At 33.9% G+C, this 16,805-nt stretch overlaps 1 protein-coding gene across 13 annotated transcripts in view; it reads right to left on the reverse strand.

The window, feature by feature from the left end:
• The window catches only part of LOC121417020 (rho GTPase-activating protein 35-like), a 155,492-nt gene that overhangs the window by 63,360 nt on the left and 75,327 nt on the right, over positions 1-16,805 (reverse strand). For 3 of the 13 annotated variants that reach the window (XM_041610564.1, XM_041610569.1, XM_041610568.1), the window contains exons 19-21: positions 13,040-13,171; positions 11,057-11,128; positions 8,063-8,176 (exon numbers count right to left, since the gene is read on the reverse strand). In XM_041610564.1, the coding sequence (XP_041466498.1) occupies positions 8,063-8,176; positions 11,057-11,128; positions 13,040-13,171 (318 nt within the window). Of the gene's footprint in view, positions 1-474; positions 565-3,567; positions 3,688-8,062; positions 8,177-10,089; positions 10,126-11,056; positions 11,129-13,039; positions 13,172-16,805 lie in introns of all 13 variants that reach the window. The other 10 variants (XM_041610572.1, XM_041610560.1, XM_041610562.1 and 7 more) reach the window with 7 other exon arrangements.

Consider the following 16,805-nt stretch of genomic DNA (forward strand, 5'->3'; position numbering starts at 1 on the left):
GTGTGGTTTTTATCAGCTGCCTAGCACCAAAGCCATAAAAAAACATAGTAAGAAGCACCCTTTCTCAAGCATCGCTCATAATGAATGACTATGGTGTCTGGATTCAAGCATTAACAATGTAGCCATAAACACCAAAACCTTACATTGATAGCAGCTCCAGTAAGCACCAGCAGCAATGAACAAAAAGAAAGCCTGAATTTACACAAGCACCATAAACGACAAACGCCATATTGCCCCAAGTAACACTAAGATTTACTTTTTACTGTATAAATGCCATGTTGATATAAAAACATGGCGATGCGATGTGGTGTTAGCACCTATACATTTTTTATTCTTCTTTTTTTCATTTACTTGGAGCAAGATGGCACAAATAGAAATGAATAGAACGAATCGGTTAACACAAACACAATTATTTTCTTTTGCAGAGAAATGATGGGCCCACAGCAGTATTAAAGAAGGCAACCACAAACAAACCTGGCGAATACTCTTGCTTTCTACTGCTGCTCCTAACCGGCGGTTTGGGTTTAACTTTGGGTTTAGTGGGACTCGGCGGATGGAAGGAGTCTTGTCGGAGCGTTTCGGAGAAATAACAAGAAAGAATTATTAAGGAAACTTCTCACCCGAAAGTACAAGTTTTATGCACGCAGTTCTCGTTTATGGATTCTAAAGCAGAGGAATATCATGAAAGCATTGTTAAGGTAAACTAAATTTCCACCAAGAGTACAAACATTTATTCAATATGTTAAGTCTTTTTGAAACATTTATAAAACAGTGCGATGAAATTAGGGAATGGTTAATTTATCTTTTCATCAAAAAGGTAAAACTTTTTTATATATATAATGAGACTGTGAAGGATTCATTAAAGATACAGAAAAGATAAAGAAGTTTTTTTTCAACCCCCAAATAGAAAAAAAAGTTTGCAATAAGCCAGTTCACGGTTAGCTCATGATCAACTTTTCTTAAATGACCTTTGTGATTTTTCATTAGGATAAGCACTATCATTTTCAAATGTAGATGTTGCGTAAACTTTACTGGTAGAGTATTCAAATTCTAAGAACAAAAGGCATTGTATAGACCAGGTGACTAGAATAGTACATCAGGGATAAAGTTTGGAAATCTGTTTTGTTGTCTGCCTTTGGCACATTTGACTATTGTTTAGGCTACTGTCAAATACCAGTGATTATGAAGGCTCTTACTCTTCAGCTTGGATGCGATAAAATGAATATTTTGAAAGGAATACATGAATAATCATCAAATCACAAATGCCTATGTCAGTGAATTTGAAAGCCCCCTTTATGGTTTATCTCAAATGACCTTTTTCTGCTCATGCGCAGTTTACAACCGTGAACAGACTTCAGTTTGCAATTCTTATGATTGTACAGTATAACAATTCTGAGATAGCATTTTAGATACCTTGCTCCCTTCCAAGAGGTTATTTGCAAGAATAGCCATTTATCAGAAAGAAATACAGCAACTATTAGCATATATGTTAGATGCTCAGAAAAAAAACACATCTATTTAAGGCGGAAATGATCCAGAAATCAATCTCGTTCAATCAGTACGCAATAAGTCAATATAGTCATAAATACAGACAACAAACATAAAAACAAATGAAAATGTATATACGCATTTTCGTATGGCTGTGAAAATGTCCTTCAAAAGTGCATGGGGGAAATCAACTGCACACTCATGAATGAGGCTATCGTCACAATTCGGCAGAAGGCATCAAATTGGAACCAAAACTGAGAAAAAATGATGATTGGACAAGATGGATTATGATTGTCTATAAAAATAAAATATAATAGCAGAAATAGTAAACAATGTAAACAAGAAAACAAAAAAAGGAAATGAAATAAATATACACTGAGTACTTGATCGCATGGATCAATTGTAAATGAAAGCAAAACAAAATTATGATAACTTGAAAAAAAAATGATGAGAACTATAGAACACGTTTGATACAGGATGATAATGGATGAACGAAATAATAAATCCAGCAAATATTTCATGAAAATGGGCAAATGAAGAAAAATGGTCAAGTTGCTATAATTCAGCTATGAAGTGAATTAGAACCCCCCAAGTCAATGTCATGACAATACACAAAATGTGAAACATCTCATTCCAATCACTAACACTCTTGAAAGTGGTTAGATTTAGTAAAGAAATTAATCAACAGCAAAAAGTTTAGGGGAAGGAGCAAATTCAGGATTTCTCCAGATGGCACTGTGTAAGAAAAAAACATGGACAAGCCCTCAAATGAGGTTATCAGCACTCAAAAGAATAACTTTCCTGTGATTTTTTTTGGCAAGCAAAATGAAAGTTATCAAAAAATCCCCTCTTATCCCCTCCCCCTGATCAGTGCCTGGGATTGATTTTATGGCAAAAAAAAAAATCAGGCGTCTCTGATGCAAAAAGTACAAGTAGAATGAAATGATTATAAGAATGAATAAAGCAAATCAAAGCAAAATCAAAGCAGTTTGATTCTGTTGTTAATACAATGAATAAACATCGTGAAATTAAGAAAGGAAACTTTTATGGGGACACGTGGATTTAACGACATTGAGGCCCTGTCATACAAACAGTTACAATTGTTCCTATAAATCACAACTATGGAACGCTAGCAAGTCCAATACTGAGGATGCATTTCGTCTCTGGGCTGTTAATACCTTGTATCTCAAAAATCAATATTTTTACAACTCAGAATAAGCTTGATTTTAGAGTGATATCATGGGTAGTGAACCATCTTTTGCCTCGACAGAGTTCATCATAGGTTTCTAGAGACTGTTTTCAGACAATATGAGATTGTCATCATTGCTATAATTATAAAGGCGACCGCACACCTTACGACTGGTCTGCGACCCGATTTCAGGATAAAATGTAGCAGAATTTGATGATAATATTGAGACTTGGAATATCCTACTGTGTAAAGTTCTAAATCATCTTACGAATACCTATGATCAAATTTGTGACTATGCTATCATCGTTCTTAGAATGAAAGCAAATTTAATATCTAGTCATAAAGACGTCATAGCAGTCATACGATTGGCTATATGATTTGAAAATAATTTGGAATTTACTCTAAAATAAGGGATTGCAATCTTTCAAAATGGTTATAATATTATTATGTCAATTAATTTTAACCTCAAATAAAATGTTCCATTCACATCTTCAGAAAATGAGCAAAATGCGATTTGTTCCAAAATCGGATCGCGAAGTCATGTGCGGTGGCCTTAAAATACAGCTTTTTCTATTTAAATATGCCCTCAACATTTAAAAATGTTGAGATACAAGGTTTTAACAGCCCAGCCACGATTTGTGCATTCAAAACGTTGAATACACAAAGTATACTTGGGCTCTGAATCATTGTCTTGATGAATTAGTATGCTCCTCCTTGTCTTCAAAGGCACATTGTATAAATATCCAGTAAGAATTATGAGACTAATGGCTTTCCATAGCTAAGATTGGTTGGATCAATCACAACTCTTCGTATTAAGACATGACCCTCTTGACACAGTGAACGGGAACACAAAACAGTCACAACAGTAGCTCACAAGAACAGTCAATTACAATCGGATGAAGCAAATTCAGCAAGCATGCATGTGGACCAACCTTGATGCGAACGGGCCGTCAACGCTACCGTCGGTCGCACTGGTTCGGAACCTCTCCTCTCAACTTGAGTATAATGTGCTATTGGTGGCAGTTTTTATTTATTTTGTTTCAGATGGTTGCGGGTGAAGCGTGATGTAAAGGGCAGAGCAGAGGATAGAGGGAAGGTAAAGTGGGGAAGAAAGTGAAAGAGGAAAGAAAGGAGAAATAAAGTTACAGAATAATAAAAAAGGAACAGGAACAGATGGAGGGAAAGAACAAATGAAGGGATAAAGGGTTTTGAATGGACACAAATAAAGGAATGGAAAAGGAAAAGAAGAAGGAAGGTAAAGTGGGGGAAAAGGAGAGAAAAGTGAAAGAGGAAAGAGAAAAAAATAAAGTTACAGAATAATAAAAAAGGAACAGGAACAGATGGAGAGAAAGAACAAATGAAGGGATAAAGGGTTTTGAATGGACAAAAATAAAGGAATGGAAAAGGAAAAGAAGGAAGGTAAGGTGGGGAAAAAATGGGGAGAAAGTGAAAGAGGAAAGAAGGGAGAAATAAAGTTACAGAATAATAAAAAAGGAACAGGAACAGATGGAGGGAAAGAACAAATGAAGGGATAAAGGGTTTTGAATGGACACAAATAAAGGAATGGAAAAGGAAAAGAAGAAGGAAGGTAAAGTGGGGGAAAAGGAGAGAAAAGTGAAAGAGGAAAGAGAAAAGAATAAAGTTACAGATAAAAAAAGAGTAAGAGAAACATATGGAGGGAGAGAGAAACAAAGGAAGAGAAACAAAAGTATAGAATGAAGAAAAATGAAATGGAAAAAGAAGAAATGAGAAAAGAAAAATAAATGCCAGAGAAAAATGAAATGGAAAAAGGAAAGAAGAAAATGAGAAGAAAGAGAAAGGAAAATAATGACAGAGAAAAATGAAGAGGTGCAACAAATGGATGGAAAGAAATTTAAAGAAAGGAAAAATTAAAAAAAATAATAAAAGAAATGATCAGGAGAATGTGAACAGGAGAAAAAGAAATGAGAAAAGAAAAGAAGAGAGCAGAGAAAATGAATAGGCAAGAAAACAAAGAGAATTTGATTTAGTAAAGAAATGTTAGTAATAACAGCATTTAAGCGAAACTTCAGATAGCCATGGCAAAAATGTGACTTACATGTATAGCTACATTTACTCTACAACATAATAATTATACAGCTCTGTGAGCATGTACAGTTCGACATACACATACATGTACTTAATTCCATGGACATGTAAGCTTAAAATGTTAATTGCCAATATATGGATTTTGAGATAGTTCAGACAATTATTATAATATACAGTACATGTAAATTCAAAGGCAGTTTAAGGGCATATGGAGGAAGAAATCTGTATGAAATCATTATAACACACTATCTTGAATGAATGGTATACAGTAGATCAAGATATAATGAGGATATAATATGTCTCCTATGTCATCATGAAATCATTATAACACACTATCTTGAATGAATGGTATACAGTAGATCAAGATAGTGAGGATACAATATGCACTACCCCTACGTCACTCTTAAAGCAGAAATGGAAGCCATCATGAACAGTACAAGGTGGATCAAGAAATAATGAAGATGTGATATGAATGTACAACTACACCCTACATCCCTCTTACAGTATATCTCCACCATTACGAACTGTACACAGTGACTCAAAAAATGTGAATGAAATTCTGAATGAGTATGTTGCATTGAGTAGGGCTTCTGATAAGTACACAGTGAATAAAAAAAAATGATGAAGACATGATGTTATTGATACCCTACTGTATGAACGAGCGCATAAGCTACTGCTTATAATTAGTTAATAGTACACAGTGGATCTAAAAATAGAGAAAGATGTGCATTATAAAAAAACTAAGCTATGAGCACATTTCCAAGGTATGCAGCTTATAGGAATGTGTGTTTAAACCACACCAACCACTGAGGCTATGATGAACTTGAGCTTATCCTGAGCAAATAAAGCCTATTACATATAGGTTTTACGATTAGTGAAACTCGTTAACTTAATGACGACCACGCTCAGGAGCTTATCTAGATCAAGATTTCTAAGATAGTTACCGCAATATTACAAGTACCAAAATAAAATGTCTCTAAGAAATTGGCTAGTCACTAACAAAACAGTATTTGCCAATAGCATCTACATGGCTGCGAAAAATTATTCCCCTAATTCTAGGAAGAAATTTTGGTTTTGATATGAATACTTTCAGTGAAGTTGTATGAAGTTCTAAGGTGAACGAAAAAGGCAATCTAAGGATAAGCTATATGAACATTATGGAGCAATACTGAAGCATAATTAAAATGATTAATGCGATTTTTTTTTCATATTTATTCAAATAAATATTACAAAACTTCAATGCAATATTAAGTGGATCTATAAGTGTGTAAATCATGTCCACATGGGTGTCCACACGGACAGCCCTCTTCTCCAGTTAATGCTTAAACCTCGTTCTACCAATTCCACATCCCATGAAGCCACCCCCCCAAAAAAAGGGGGGGCATGAAATTCAAATATGTCAGGCACATAGACATGTAATACGGTTAAATGACATTTGCTCCTGCAACAATTGCTCAGATGGAAAATCTACACATTATTTAAGTGAAACATGAAACCTTACATCCAAAACTAAATAAACCCTAATCGTAATCTATACAATAATCTAGACCCCAAAAAAATAACAATCCTAACTCTAATCCTATGCCTTCTGAGACATTAGGACCGGAGCAATTGTGGGAGGAGCAAAGGTCGTGTCACCATGTGATATACATTACAAGTAAAACTGCATAATAATGGCTTTGAGATGGTGGATAATAGACACATTATGCTATCATACAAGACAGTGGTGCATGCTTCACATAGGTTTTAGATATGACCAAATAACAGAACAGTGAAAAAACAAAAAAATAACACTACATGATCCCACTGCCAGAACAGGTCTTTAAAAGGTCTCTCCATGTACAAATTTGAAGGTTGTTCAATTAACAATGGAAGAAATTGTAAATGAACTTTTTGAATGGAGAATACACATGGATGTGAATAAGTTAATGTGTATAACCTAATAAAATCAATGGTAGAGAAAGGATATAGACAAATATATATTTTCTTCTTTTCATTGGGCAAACACAATAGTAGTATTGTTTATCTATTCAGAGTTTAGAGCTTTGACTTGGTGAAATAATGATAATAAAAATATATATTAGAAGGAATTTGTTAAAAACTAAAATAAGACTCAACCAAAAGGGGAGTCCTCCCTGACAGGAAGTCAAGAGTGCAAGTTGAGATACAGACCCGTATATAATTCTGATAGCAGGTTTAACTTAAAATCACATTCAAAGTTGTGGTATGGATAGCCAATTGTTACATAAATCACTAACAGTAGAGATATCATACTTCAGCTCATTTGGCTCTCAAAGCATTCATATTTGTCTAGGAAGTATAAATAGACGATTGTCTTCACCATCGATGAATTAGGAAAGAGCACAGTGAACATAAGAAACATACAACTTAATAAAAAATTTGGATACTTTAAACCACAACTTTAAAACTGAGTTTAAGTAAAACCTGCTATCAGAATACAGGCCTCAGAATCTAAAAATATTTAGGCCCACATGAAGAGAATAAGACATAAGACAGGAGACAGACAGACAGAATACAAAAAGACAGAAATAATACCCAAAAGGGTATATATGATTTACATACAAAGCCATAATTTCTACAGCATCTCTTAATACTTTCCATTCACCGAGGATAACTGGAATAATAAGTTCTATGAAGGAAGGCAACAGATATTCCCAAATAACCCCAAGATAAAAGTAGAAGAGAAATATATGATAAAAGTGATTCAATCAAGGCAAAATTTAATTTCAAAATCCTATAAATTTTATATATTTCATGCAAAGATCAAATTATACTTCACATTATAAGTGATTCTATAGATGATTCAACTTAAACTTCATATACTTTTTTTATTGCTTTAATTTCAGCTTTCTAATTTCAATTATTTTTCTTTTCCTATGTTCATCCTTTTTCACCTTTTTGTATTTTCAATTGATATCTTTATCAATTTGCTACAGAAAAGAAGCACCTGTTTTCACATTGCACTTGAAACCAAAAGCTCACTTTTACAGTATAAGATATTGAGAGAGTACAAGTGTATAAGGTATAATAGTTTCACAGACTCAGACAACACAATGCACATACAGGTACAGGGACGTTCATGCTAATACAAATGAAGCACAACTACAGACACAAAGAAATATTTATTAATGAAAGCTTAACCCTCTGTCCCACTTTTACAGTGTAAGATATTGAGAGAGTATAAGGTATATTGGTTTGATAGACCAAGGCAACACAATGCACAACACAGGAACAGGTACATATACGAACGATGCACAAATACAGAGACAGAGAAATATTCATCAACCAAACCTATACCTTCTGTCCCAGTGCTCTGTGGTGTCGAGGGCAACGGTAAATTAGGCTTTCGCCTCACCTCAGAGCCCCATCGCCGTTGCCTGGATTCATAGTTGGCTGTGTGGTACATACGAGCTGCTTACCAGGGAAGGGGTATAAGACATTGGGTTTGTAGAAGTGCATGGCATAAGGGTTTGGTATTGGTCATGAAATAGGGGCATGGGCAGAGAGATATAAGAATGTGAGGGAAATTGAAAAGTATGATTGGAAATGATATATGAAAATGGGATCACAAGTTTTGGAAGTGAAATAATGTAGTACAAGACACCATAGGATATAACAGAAATATGAGGGATGGTATAAAGACAGGTATGAGAGGTAGTATATGGATTAGTAAAAAGATCGGTGTAAGGATAAAGGATGGTATGAGGATAGGTATAAGATATGGTAAAAGGGGAGTATAAGGATTGGTATAAAGATTGGTATAAGGATTGGTATAAGGATTGGTATAAGGATTGGTATAAGGATTGGTATAAGGATTGGTGTAAAGATTGGTGTAAAGATTGGTAAAGATTGGTATAAGGAGTGGTGCAAGGATTAGTACAAGGAGTGGTAGGAGATGTATAAGAGAGAGTATATTAGTCATCAGATTGATGGGGAAATAATGGGAGTGTAATGGGTTTGTATCAGGAGGAGTAATAAGATCAGTAGGGTTATTAAGAAATGTATGGGACAAAACCAGGTAGCATGGGGCAAAGACAAGGACAGGAATTACATAAGAGAAATAAGTGATGTAAGGAAGTACGATATTATATATAAGGGATGTTATTCAGTGCAAAAGAAGGAAGAGACATTACATAAGGTGCATGATGGGATCGTATAAGGAGAGGGGGAAAAGCATATAGGGGACATACATAGAAGGTAATGGTATAATGAAATTGTAGAGGGAGGGAAGAAAAGTCATAGGAGATACATGTGATATATGGTAATGGTTTAATGGGATTTTATAGGGAGAGGAAAAGCCATGGGAGGACATACATGTACATAAGGTAATTTTATAGGGTAGGATAATGCAATATTGAAGCACAGATCGGCAAGCATGTGGGGAAAAGAAAAGGTAATAAAAAAGAAATGATAGTAACAAAATAAATCCTCACATCAATAAAACCATTAAGAAACAGAAATTTTCATACTTTGTTACATTAATGAAAAAGAGAACAGTGACTGTCATACATTGCCCGTATCATTTTGCAAAATCAAAAAGCTGGTTTTCCCCTCTTTTACATCAAACAAAAAAATGAATAAAAATATCGGACACAGCAAACCTCTAAAACCCTGATTTGCTCATTAATGATACACAGTACGATATTGTATCAATAAGGTTCACACTGCTTAAATGCCAATTACGAGTAGAAAAACTTAAGCTTATGCTGAATTGCACATGAATAAAATCCCCTAATCATAAAGAAGCTTCTTTGATTAGGAAAAAATTCAGGAAAAATTTGAATCTTTCAAGTCAATTTTTTAAAAATGAAAGGGAAAAGAATATCAAAATTTTATTGATTTCCCTCTATCCAGGCATGTCAACACTGCAAACTTAACCCCATCATAGCAAATCTTGCTTTCAAATGCAGCATGCAGGGTAAAATCAACCCTAAAAAGCACTCCACATGGCCCCTCTCAGACCCAGAGTAATAAACAAATACTTGAGAAGATCAGTAGCAATTAATGCAAAGTTATGATGAAATTAATGATCTACCCTACATGGTTAATAAAATCGCATGAACTCTTTGCGCAGGGCCATGAGAATGAGTTTTATATAAAAAAAAAGATTGTTAATTCAAAATTAAACTTTGAGCAAAGTTACCCTCATTTTTCTTCTATTCATATTACATAGCTACACTAAGCAGAGTGAAACTACTAGCATGAAAATGATGGCATGGTCCCGCAATCATTAAACAAACGCTCATTAAAACGTGATCAAGCAAAAGGCTGAACACAACCAGCACACTGTACTCCAGGCAAAAGATCAGTTCACACTTTTTTACCTGGAACTAGGATGGTACATGTGGTTTTTATCATGACTTGAAAAGGGATGAGAAAATTATCAATTGGCAGATGTGAATACTGTAAGCTATGTAATATCCGTAGTAAGTGTTATGAATCGATTCAAACCAATGAAAAATCGCAATGAGCAGCTTTTCATTCAACGTCTGCGATACACGTATATGAGTACCTATTTGCAAGTGATATTAATATTCAAAACAATTGCCTTAACCCTCTGAAGCAAAGCCAATGATACCAATGAACATAATATGGAAAATGGAATTATGCTGTAAATCAGTTTTGTGATCTTCATTACTCGATTAATGGAAAAACAATTGTAATTTTTATCTGAGAAGGGAGATGGAATAATGCTGTAAATCAATATGTTATTGTTATCACAATGATGGGAATAATATTCCCTTTTTTCAGGGGTAATATATTTTTCAGTCATATGAATACAAAATAATGCTGTAAATTATTTGTATTCTTTACCAAAAGGGGTATGATATTTTTGCATCTCAGAAGGAATGTGGATTAATGCTGTAAATCAATTACTAATCTTTATCACTCAATTATGAAGAAAAAAAAGAATTAATCCTATCATTTTGGTAGAAACATATTTTTCAGTCATAGGGATATGGAATAATTCTGTAAATCATTTGTAATCTTTATCATGAGAGGGATGGCATCCTAACCATAAAGAGGGGTATAATAAACAATAATATCAGAGGGAATTTGAAATAATACTGAAAATCGATATTACATGTATCTTCATCTTAATAATCGTAAAGGGAATATGGAATAATGTCATTAACCAATATGTAAACTTTATCTTAATTAGGTTGAGATTTATCATTGGAATATGGAATCTTGTAAATTATTTTTCTTCATCATTATGACACGTGCATTTCTATCACATTTTCGTTAATCTTCAAGTATATATATATATATATATATATATATATTCACCTTCATTACTGGGTTTTGGTGCCCATCTAGATTGCTGATGACCGATCTCATCGTATACCTGGTCCTCAACACCTGAAATAATAAACAGATACATAATAATAAAATATTATTACAAATAATAAGAAAACTGGTGATCTTTTGTGCAGAAAATAACAGAAACTTCTTTATTTTGAACTTGACAGGGGGCTATTCATTTTACGTAAGGTTTTTTTCACATGAATTCGGTCTTTCTTTTTCTTTGTTTATGAGGAAAGCCATTTTAAACACAAGTTCAGGGGCCCATTGCAGAAAGATTTGCAAACATAACTCTAACAATCATGCGTAACTTGATTTTCTACCAATCAACAGCTCGCATTTGGGACTTGTGATTGATTTTTTGACTTGCGTTTTAATGCAACTCTTTCTGCAACGGACCCCTGGTGGTCATTTCAAAATGCTGTTTGTAAGTTGGTGATCCTTTCTTAGGTACTTCATCAACACCAATGAAAATCTTGTGTCTATCATCTACCACAAGAAAGGGTCACTATTCCTTTGTTTGCTTGTAACTTCCCAACAGCTTTACGAAACACCCACAAGGGTCCAATAAACTCAGCAATGGATCATATAGTTGATTGATATTATTGACTTGTATACTATGATCAATGGAATCAATTGTTTATTAGATCCATAATCAATCACTAGGGTTTGGGTAAGAGGGCCAAGGAGAAATCCTCATGAAAGCTTGCAATAAATCCAAACCTGAATAAAAAAATTTGAAGGATCTAAACTCTTAGGAACCTTTCTCTCAAAGAGATTCATTCAATTGATTCATTTTTTTTCTTTTACATTCATATATAACTATAAACACCAATGCCATTTTGAGTTTGCCTTTAATTAATCAGACCTATTTGCACGACCCTCTTATTTTAACAGAACCCTGGAACTTACTGCAGAACCTCAGAACAAGTTACAATCAAAAGCAACTCAGAAAATCAAACGCAACTTGGTTTTTTGCCAATCAAAAGTGCTCATTCTAGACTTACACTTGATATTTTGATTACATTTAAACGCAAATCTTTCTTAAGAAGATCCCCGATCCCCAATTCTTGCTGAATACGAAAAAACATCTACAATGGTGAAGAGGTCATGTTGCCTTGGGCACCCACTCAACCAATAAAAAGTCCAGGGTTCAATCCCCAGTCTACCACTTATGCTTTATTCAGTAAAGGCATTTTATCAGTGTGTATACTGCTCTCATATCACAGTCAAATTAAATGCTATAAGCATTATTGGCACCAAGATGTGTACATATATTTTGGGGATTTTGAATGGACGAAAATTAGAAATGAAATAATATAAGATATATACTGAACAGATTATCTGCACTCAATTGAAGAAATATTAAAAACATGTTTATCACAAGTTCATTATTATTGAAGGGGAGAATGATTAAATATTGAATGAATAATGGGTAATAATAAAAAAGGTAATATCCATGATACTAGATTCATGTAGGTATAAAGAATTATGCTTACATCAAACCTGTATGCAATATACATTTACCTCATAATTACTTTTATAACTGAATAAGTATAGAATGATAGGTATATACCCAGAAACCTAAGTGACTCAGATGAGGGAATTTTAAGGGCATAATTTAAGGGAAAGAGTGCCTTCAATTCAATGGCGACAGAACTTTCTGAGCAGACAAAAATATTAGAGGGGCAAAGCATTACAGGTTTATGATGCTTGCCCCTCCACTTCTTTGTTGAAACAGAGAGTTCCTGAATCTCGCAATATTCTGCATTCAAAAAGGCTTTATTCACTAATTTAATTTGTTCGAATTTCAAGAACACTAAGTACTATGTACTCAGTCAGGCATGACGCTGTGGGCGCTATAATTTCACAAAAAACACTCTATACTCAACATTCAACAAAGGAGTTTATTCTCCATATTTATCCCTTTAAATATTTTATACGAAGACGACACGTTCATTCTTTTACCTCGGAAGCTAAAATGGGACTGCTGCTGTAGCCTCATGCGGTTGCGTATTTCACTGGGCTTAACCAGGGGATCGTGGACCACCGCTTCCGAAGAAACGGATCTCTGGCGGGGTACAAACTCGGGGGTGAAGCCTATTGGAAGGGGGGTGGGTGGGGTGGCACCATTGGTAATGGGGGGTGGGGCTGGGTGGGGTGGGGCACGGTGCATCATGCAACATGTATGCATATATATTGAGACCATCCACATCATGCAGACCGTTCGGATATCATCAAATCAAAGTCAAGGTATTCCATTTTTATGCAAATTACCAAGATGTATTCAAAGTAGAAAAGGAATAGAATTAAAAGGTATCAAGGAATAGAGGGGGGATTTGAATCAGATGCAAGGCAAGAGATTATTACCAATTTATACAATAATGGGAAATTTATATGCATCAAGAGGAATTTATACAATTTAGCAATATTTGGATATATTACGCACGTCATGATGATTAATATACATAAAATCATAGGGATGCAGATGCGTTATGAGACATAGACAACATAAAACAGAGCATGTGGGACCACATAATAATAAAATGAAATAATTATTAAAATAGAGGATTTGTTCATTTTTTTTTCAAACGAGAAAAGGGGGAAAGTGGAAGATGTGTAAATAACACAAAATTTTGAAGTTCGATTCAAATTTGAAGCCAAAGAATTTGAAAATCAAATCCAGTGTTCGAACATAAAAGATATACCAAGGTTCCAATTCATAAGAAATAATGGTAAAAGAATTTGGTAATTTTCATTATTTGTTACATTAAACAAATTAAATTAAATTGAAATGAAAGATCAATCAATATCCAAAAGAAATTATGGTGACACAGATATTGTTGAAATGAACATTTTTATATAGCAATAAATGAATGTATTAAAATGATATAAGCCAAAGGAAAATTTTGAAGTTAAGAAAATCAGACAACAAATTAGTAAGCCATATAAAGACAAAGATGCAGACAATAGACAAAAAAATGTGAGACCAAAAAATGAAACCAATAACAGATCCATTTATAAAATCAAGGATCCATTGAAGACAAAGACAGTTTATCAAGGCAATAAAAGAAAGAGGAATGTACAATAAAAACAAAAAAGATGAAAATAACACTTAATGTGCCAACAATTACAAGGATTAAAAAAATACAGTATATTTACACCACAGGAAAAACACATGTTTGCATGTACAGGAAGTTAAAGCAGAAAAAAAAATACAATTCATTTCAGTAAAAAAAAAAAGGAACACACATTGCATTAATAGGGAGATACCATTAATTGAATAGGGGGTTGAGGAGAGGAATAGGAAGCCAACATGTGAGGGATGGAAGGGTGGAAAATGAAGAAAGGATAAATTAGAACAAGAGTCAGGAAAGTTAATGCACTTTGACCAATTCCATTTGTTTCATTTTTTTTATAAAATTCACTATGCTCTGGGGCCCGTTGCAGAAAGAGTTGCAATCAATCGCAACTCAAAAAGATCATGCGCAACTTGATTTTCAACCAATCAACAACGCGCATTTGGGACTTGCGATTGATTTTTTGACTTGCGTTTAAACCCAACTCTTTCTGCAACGGGCCCCTGAAAGGACATAATCTAAATGAGCAAACTTCTACAAGAATTTCACTCAGCTTTGAAAGGAAATAATCGACATCAGACAAATTTATGCTGATTGTTGAATCATTACAAAAATAGGTGTATGCAAGAAACAAAGGCAAGAATTCATAATTATTAAGCCAAGGAGGATGATATGAATTAAAATGATTCGGACATCATAAACAGATTCTGGGCCAGTATCACTTATTTTGTGCTTCTTTTGAATCATAATTCCCTTCATCATATATAATTGTCGATAAAATTTCCCTTTTGTTTAAAATTTAAGATTGAAATCTCAAAATGAATTGGCATTAAAGGCAATTAAAGGTAATGTACTCCAAGGACTACACTCTTTTTACGCTCATACAGCTTAAATAGAATTTCTAATTGGGTATGGATGGTATAAAGGTTATTTCATTCTTCATAATACCACTAATACAGATTCAAAGTACTTCAGAGGGCCCAATTGCTATAAAAGGCAATTCCATAAAATATGTACATCATGAAATTTCTGTCTCTCATTTCTTGTTCTTTTGACAGTCTGTAATGTTCTTAATGGATCATGACATTAAAAAAAAGGTTGATCATTTTATGGAAGTGCCCAAAAGTTGCCTCTATTGTAACCTTACCATCCATTGGTTATTTCCATAAAATCCTTGATTTTGATTGGCTGTAGAGCATTGTTACCATGGTAATTACCATTGAATGGTGAAGCTACCAGTAACTCTTATACAAAAGGGCCCAGACTGGGCAACTTTTAACTGGGAGCAAATTTACATCCATGAAGCAGTAAAAGCAAGCTGAATTCCATTTACCAATCCCAATATCAAATTACTCTGACTTGTAATTCCACTCTTGGATTAATAAATAATTTCTAGTTATAATACTCCATATCCAAAAAATTCTACCTTTTCACTTTTTCCCACTGCTTAACACGAAAAGCCATTCCCATATACATGTACATACTGGTATACAGATTACCATTGCTAATGCATTACTAAACATGCATAAATAAAGCCTATATTGTGAAGATGGGTTTAACTTAAACTCAGGTTTAAAGTTGTGGTTTAAGTATGGAAACATAAATCACTAACAGTAGATATATAATATTTCAGCTCATTTGGCTCTCAAATCATTCATAATTGTGTAGGAAGTATAAATAATTGTCTTCACCATTAATGAATCAGGAAAGAGCACAGTAAACATAAGGAATATATAACTTAATAAATACTTTTGACACTCTTGGCTTGCCATAATTTTAGCACAGATTTAGACTATGGTCTGAGTTAAACTAAACTTCAGAATACGGGCCATAGTCTTGGAGTATAGTGTATACAGGAAGTATATGAATACATGTGAATCTTGACTATTGTTTCGTTGAGAATTTTTTTTAGACAGAGCGTAAGGCACATCATTAAAGGAGTGGTCCAGGCTGAAAATACTTATATCTTAATACACAGAGTAGAATTCACTGAGCAAAACGCCAAAAATTTCATCAAAATCGGATTACAAATAACTAAGTTATTGAAGTTTAAAGTTTAGCAATATTTTGTGAAAACAGTCGTCATGAATATTCATGAGGCGAGCTGATGATGTCACATCTCCACTTTCCATTTTCTTGTGTTATTACATAAAATCATAATTTTTTTATTATTTCATACTTGTGTGAATGATGTCTCCCTTATAATGAAATAAGTTGCAGCAATAAATATCTAATGCACTAAATCAGTTGTCAATCCAAGTTTTCTAGTTCTTGGAGGAAAAAATTTGAATAAACCTAAATTTCATATGATAAAATACAAAAGAACAAGTGGAGACGTGACATCATCAGCCCACCTAATGACTATGCATGACGACTGTTTTTACAAAAAATTGCTGAACTTTAAAATTCAATAACTTTGCTATTTGTTGTCCGATTTTTATGAAATTTTCGGCATTTTGCTCAGTGAATTCTACTCTATTATGCTATAAATACTTTCAGCCTGGACCACCCCATTAAAAGTCAAAGTGGCTTCTTTCACACAGGAAACTGGCAAGCCACTCTTTGCTACCAATCCTCACATGCCATGATGGTGGATGTAGGAAAGTGGCTATAAAAAGATGCCTCAATAATATTCAAGCCAGATTACGGCCAAG

The sequence above is a fragment of the Lytechinus variegatus genome, chromosome 6 (assembly GCF_018143015.1).
Source record: "Lytechinus variegatus isolate NC3 chromosome 6, Lvar_3.0, whole genome shotgun sequence".
In the NCBI taxonomy this organism is placed as follows: domain Eukaryota; kingdom Metazoa; phylum Echinodermata; class Echinoidea; order Temnopleuroida; family Toxopneustidae; genus Lytechinus; species Lytechinus variegatus.